Raw genomic sequence first — 6,000 nt, 5'->3', positions numbered from 1 at the left:
ACTCCAGAATCATGACCTGAGCCGAAAGCAGTCGCTTAACCAACTGAGCCACCCAGGCGCCCAAGAGGCTAACCTTTTATTATTGTACATTATGTTTACCTTTCAGTAAAAGCTGTCTTACAGAAATATGATTAAATGCCACACTTCCCCTTCCCTCCCTAATCTCCCCATTACCTCCTCTCTTCCCAACACATTTGAGACCAATGAGCTGATGGACATTCTGTCTGTGTGTGTGCACCTATGTGCAAGTAGGTGAGTGGGTGGTGGTGGCAGGATCTGTAAAGTCCAGATTTGGGCTCTCATGTTTTCAGCCATTCAGGACACTAGAAGCCTCTTATTAACTTCTCAATTAAAATAAATTAGCATCAAAAAACGTAATGATTTCAGTTTGGGTTAAACAGATATTTCAACATGATTGACCATCAATCAATTACTCCTCCCTTTAGCCTCTTACTCAGCCTTGTAACCTCTGTCTGCTCAGAAATAAGGCAAAAAGGTGAAATGGACTATTTGGGGTTTTTTTCCCTCTTTTCCATATGGCAATTCATGTACACTTACTTGCATCTTTTTTTTTTTTTTTAAAGATTTTATTTGTTTGACAGAGAGAGACACAGCGAGAGAGGGAACACAAGCAGGGAGAGTGGGAGAGGGAGAAGCAGGCCTCCCACGGAGCAGGGAGCCCGATGCGGGGCTCCATCCCAGGACCCTGGGATCATGACCTGAGCCGAAGGCAGACGCTTAACGACTGAGCCACCCAGGCGCCCCACTTACTTGCATCTTGAATTCACAGGAATTCGGAAAATGCAAAATATGCTATTTATCTTGTGCTTATAATGTGGAAAATTTCGAAATTAAGTATCTTGCTCCCTAGAGATATTACAGGCCCAAATCAGACCCCTAAAGCTTAAAACGACTGAGGGATGACTCTTGGTAAGTGATTCCCAACAGAAAGGCAGTATAACATAGTGACTCAGAGTGTGGATTTTAGAGTCACACCTGGTGTGAGTCTCAACTCAGCCACTAACTAGCTATATGACTTTGAGCACAATTCTTTTCTGAACTTTATTTTCCACAGCTGGGGCAACACTTTCAGGTCACATATGTACAATACTTAGCTTGTATCTGGCTTTTAGTAAGCACTCAATAAATACTAGCTATTCTTATTATTATCAGAACTTTCTCTTAGAGGACTTCTTTTATTCCAGTTCAACAAGTGAGATTTCAATCATCTTGACCCCAAGCCTTACATCCAGGGGAAATGGAAGCATGCTACTGAGAAGTACCCAGAAGAGGATGACAGTAATAAACTCAGAGAAGGAGATTCTGCAGGCTCTCAATCCTCCCTGCTTTTGGTCATCTAATACTACTCTTATGTTACCAGTCTTTGTAAAATCCAGTTCTAGAGAAAGAATCATGCTGAAAAAAGTCAGCTTCTTGAAGTTATAATTTTAATGTTATGTCTTCAAAGCTAGCATATTACCTGGTTGCTTTTGTCGGGGTTTTGGCAAATTGGTCACACATGTATGTGGGCACATGAGGATATTGCAAGGATGTAGAGATCCCTCCAGAAAGAGCTGTTTCGTCTGAGATATGTGGATCCCTCCTAGAGGAGTTTTTGGCAATGTATTGGCAGGCACCAGAGCAAGACAATAAACACCCACTTGATGAATGCTATCGATTGCCTAGAAAAATACAAACAACAATATTCAGTGAGATTAATTTTACTACATTTGACATCCTCCTAACGTAATCCATTATTCTACTCTAGGATTTTTCCTTTTCTATCCATTCTAGGTCTAGAATCTGCTAGATTTTTTAAAATCTCATACACCTGAAGCTACCTGTTTCTTTTAGCAATGGCAGAGATCAAGAGAAGATGGGTAAGATATGATCTAAATGGGACAGCGGTGGATACTGATTTGTAAGCCTCAATATGTTCTCCCTTGAATGGTAATGTCCAAAACCTAGACATTTGTTTCAGTTCTTTTTTTTTTTTTTTAAGATTTTATTTATTTATTTGACAGAGAGAGAGATAGCGAGAGCAGGAACACAAGCAGGGGGAGTGGGAGAGCGAGAAGCAGGCTTCCTGCCGAGCAGGGAGCCCGATGTGGGACTCGATCCCAGGACCCTGGGATCATGACCCGAGCCGAAGGCAGACGCTTAATGACTGAGCCACCCAGGCGCCCTGTTTCAGTTCTTTTAATATACAACATAGCTCAATTCAATAGAGGCCAAGTATTTTTATTATGAACACCAGAGAAGCCCTGGAAGTGGGCCCCTGCTTAACTGGTTCACCAAGTTACCCAGAATCCTGTCTACAAAACAATGGGGTGAGGCCCACCGCACACTGAACCCTGGAGGCCACTGGCACCTCCACTCCCGGCCACGCACCTGTGCCTCTGCTGAAGCTCAGCTGTGCGTGCTTCCACACCTTTTATGCTTGTTCTTGTGTTCACATAATTTAACTATTACATCAATTGATAAAACAGAGGGTAAAAGGACAGAGAGAGCTGTGCTTTGTTTGGAAAGACTCATTAAAAAACTATTGCTGGGAGGTGCCTGGGTGGCTCAGTTGTTAAGCGTCTGCCTTTGGCTCAGGTCATGATCCCAGGGTCCTGGGATCGAGCCCCGCATCGGGCTCCCTGCTCAGCGGGAAGCCTACTTCTCTCTCTCCCACTCCCACTCCCCCTGCTTGTGTTCCCTCTCTCACTGTGTCTCTCTGTGTCAAATAAATAATAAAAATAAAAACTTTAAAAAAAAACACCAAAAAACAAAAAAATATTGTTGGTAGACACAAGTTAATTCTAAAAGGTAAGGATTATGTATCCTAGTCCCTTTGCACATACTTGCATTCTAGTCTAACTTAAAGGAAATGAAAACAGAAAGCACAGACCATGCAATTTGATGTAGTGTACGAAGGAGGTTGACCTGGAATGCAAGCTGGTGTACTCATACTCACACTGCTCTCTATCAAATGAATGCAGATATTTATATGTTTTGTGTAAAAATTTAATACTTGAAGAATTTCTCATTTTTATGATTCTCTGCTTCAACCACCTTTTAAAACTAACTGACCAACTACTAATACCAGTTCCAAACATACCAGCTGAGAGAGTTCTATTGTATCTCTCATAAGTCTTACTGAAAGAGAGATACAGCCTTAGAAGAATGGACCAATGGTCATAAAAGACAGACACGACCTTTTATTAAAACAACTTAACAGTGCAAAGGAATAAACCTGAACATCATATTCCTCAGACTATCCTACTAATCAACAGAGACAACTGGGAAATAGAAAGTCTGGCAGGGGTCCTAAGTCTCTGGTATTTTAGAATATACAGAGAGTTAGCAAATGTTATTACCTGAAGCCTGGATTCCCCACTGAAAATACACCGTCTGGCGAATCATCAATCGACCACCTTCTTTAAAAGGTGCTGAGTTAGGTATTTAGTTTATATTATACATAGATCTGGAGTTAACCTCTGGGCTCTAACCTCCCAGAACATATGGGGTCCTTACTGCTCTACTGTAGATCCAAATACTCCAAGCTGAGAAGCTACAGATACTGGGGAAATAATGCCCTCTTATTTCATGCCCAAATCAGACCCCGAATGACTTTTACAAGAATCTGGATTAGTAAGTAAGCAGTGCATGTGATTCCTATAATTGCTTTCCAGGAAAAAATAAGAAATATTTTAGGGGAATTTCAGTTTCCTATAATAGGGGGGAAATGTGTAATTCATTACAACATTCTACCATTATGCCTCACAATTCATTCCAAATGAAATAAGCATTTTGTTTGTTCAAAAACATGAATGGTATGAAAAATATTCTCTTTGCAGGTCTGATTCTTAGCCATCTTTCGGAGATCAGCCCAGTCCCACTTCTTTATAGTCTTTCCTGACCAGCCTATCCTCAGTAGATTCTCTTTCTTGTCTTTTCACTACAAATAGCCTATACTCTACCAGCTGATAATTCAGAACCACAAACCCCGAATATAAAAAGAAATCTTAAAAGTCATCTAGCCCTATCACTCATCTCAGGTTTGCATCATTTCTATACCATTACTACTAACTGGCAGTGAATATATCCAAATACCCCAAGCAGACAAGTAATAAATGTTGGGAACACTTCCAATAACATAGAATTTTCTTTGTCAAAGACAGTCCATGCTTTCTTTGGACCATACATTATCCAACAAATATTTACTGAGTCTACTATGTGTATGTGCTGGCATGACTCTCAGGATCTAGGGACTGAGTTGTGAACAAAATAGAGGAGGTCTTGGCCTTCATGGGCCTTATACTGTAGTGGATGTAGAAAACAATAACTATAAACACATGGTGATGAATACTGAGTAGACAAATAGTGAAAGGGAATGTTATTTAAAACAGTGGATCTCTCTAAACTCCTTACTGGAGATTATGCTTATGATGATTTTTTTTTTTTTTTTAAGATTTTATTTATTTGATAGAGAGAGACACAGCGAGAGAGGGAACACAAGCAGGGGGAGTGGGAGAGGGAGAAGCAGGCCTCCCCTGGAGCAGGGAGCCCAGTGTGGGGCTCGATCCCAGGACCCTGGGATCATGACCCGAGCCGAAGGCAGACGCTTAATGACTGAGCCACCCAGGCGCCCCTATGATGATTATTTTTGATGTTAATAATAATCACCATCATTATTTACCAAATACACCCTGTATACTTCGAATAACGATCTTACTGAATCCCTCCCATAGCTCTATCATTTTATCCCCAACTTACAGGTTAGGAAATAAACTCAGTAAGGTTAAGTAACATCTGGTACGGAGTGGCACTGTGATTCAAAGGCTGTAATTTCAAATGAAGACTAGACTCTTTTCATCACTCTATCCGTCCAACCCTCCCAACTAGTGATGTATCCCTTACACAGAGCCCAGGTCTTTCTCTTTCCCTAATGGTTATCTCACCTAGCTCTCTAACTCCATAGGAAAGCTCCTTCAGCATAAGAACAACATCTTACATTTGCTTGGATCCCTGCATGCTAGGCACCCATTACAGAACATATGTAGTAGGACTGTAGTTGTTGACAAGTGGATTGATTTCTGTCAAAGATGTGTTCCACACATGGTCAGTTTAAACTTTCATGGTTACTAAACACTCAGGCGCAAAAAAAAAAGTGGAAGAATCTGCTGAGGCAGGTCAATTCACTGTTCTTGGCAACCTGAGCAGAAAAACACTATGCAGACCAGAGGGAGAAATGGTACTAATTATATTATTTTGCTAAGAGTAACCAGAATGTTTGAGTACTGACTGGCAAGAAAAAAATAAGGTGTCATAAGTAGCCCAACAAAGAAAAGGCTTACTCAGTGGTTGCTGCCACCTCTGACAGGCACAGCCAACCTGTCCTGACAGATACCAAGGGTGTGCGCTCACCTGCAACACTCGGCTCATCCACTGGAAACTGTCTTCCTCTGAAGCGTCGGGTCTTTGTTCCGCAACCACCACAATGCGCTCATCATAAAATACAGACACAGAAAACACAGCAATTCTAAGAGAGACAGATCAAACACGTCAGGACTCCCTTCACAACCAGACCTATTTGCTTTGCTCAGTTGGAATAACAGAGAGGAGACATCCCCACCACACTAGCCAGAAGCGAGTTGTTTAGAAAAGAAAATGCCACGGTCATTACCATTAAAACGAGGACTCAGAACATGTACTAATAAGCACCACTGGCATGAACACTGGGACACAGTGATAAATAGGACACAGTCCCTGTCTTCATGGAGCTTGCATGTCAGAGACAGAACAAATAAATGTAAAATAACGTCATGTTGTAGTATACACTGGGAAGAAAAGCAAGGCAGGGCGAGGGGCAGAGCGGTGTGCGGGGTGGCCGCACCACTGAAGGCAGGGTGGTGGGGGAGTGCCTCCCTGAGGAGTGGACACTGGAGCAGAGACCTGAGTGAAGTGAGGACGCGAGCCATGCGAAGATCTGGAGGAAGAGGTTTCCGGGCAGAA

The 6,000-nt window shown here is 42.0% G+C and overlaps 1 protein-coding gene across 4 annotated transcripts in view; it reads right to left on the bottom strand.

Moving 5' to 3' along the window:
- DIP2B (DIP2 acetate--CoA ligase B (putative)) overlaps window positions 1–6,000 on the bottom strand; it is a 190,733-nt gene that overhangs the window by 34,494 nt on the left and 150,239 nt on the right. For all 4 annotated transcript variants that reach the window (XM_081821653.1, XM_081821655.1, XM_081821656.1 and 1 more), the window contains 2 exons: window positions 5,413–5,527; window positions 1,481–1,682 (listed from right to left, as the gene is read on the bottom strand). In XM_081821653.1, the coding sequence (XP_081677779.1) occupies window positions 1,481–1,682; window positions 5,413–5,527 (317 nt within the window). The remainder of the gene's footprint in view (window positions 1–1,480; window positions 1,683–5,412; window positions 5,528–6,000) is intronic.

Source organism: Leptonychotes weddellii, chromosome 5 (assembly GCF_054177405.1).
Source record: "Leptonychotes weddellii isolate Sample4059 chromosome 5, ASM5417740v2, whole genome shotgun sequence".
NCBI classification, from domain to species: Eukaryota; Metazoa; Chordata; class Mammalia; order Carnivora; family Phocidae; genus Leptonychotes; species Leptonychotes weddellii.
The sequence above is the reverse complement of the archived record's forward strand: the minus strand, read 5'-3'. Positions and strand labels throughout refer to the sequence as shown.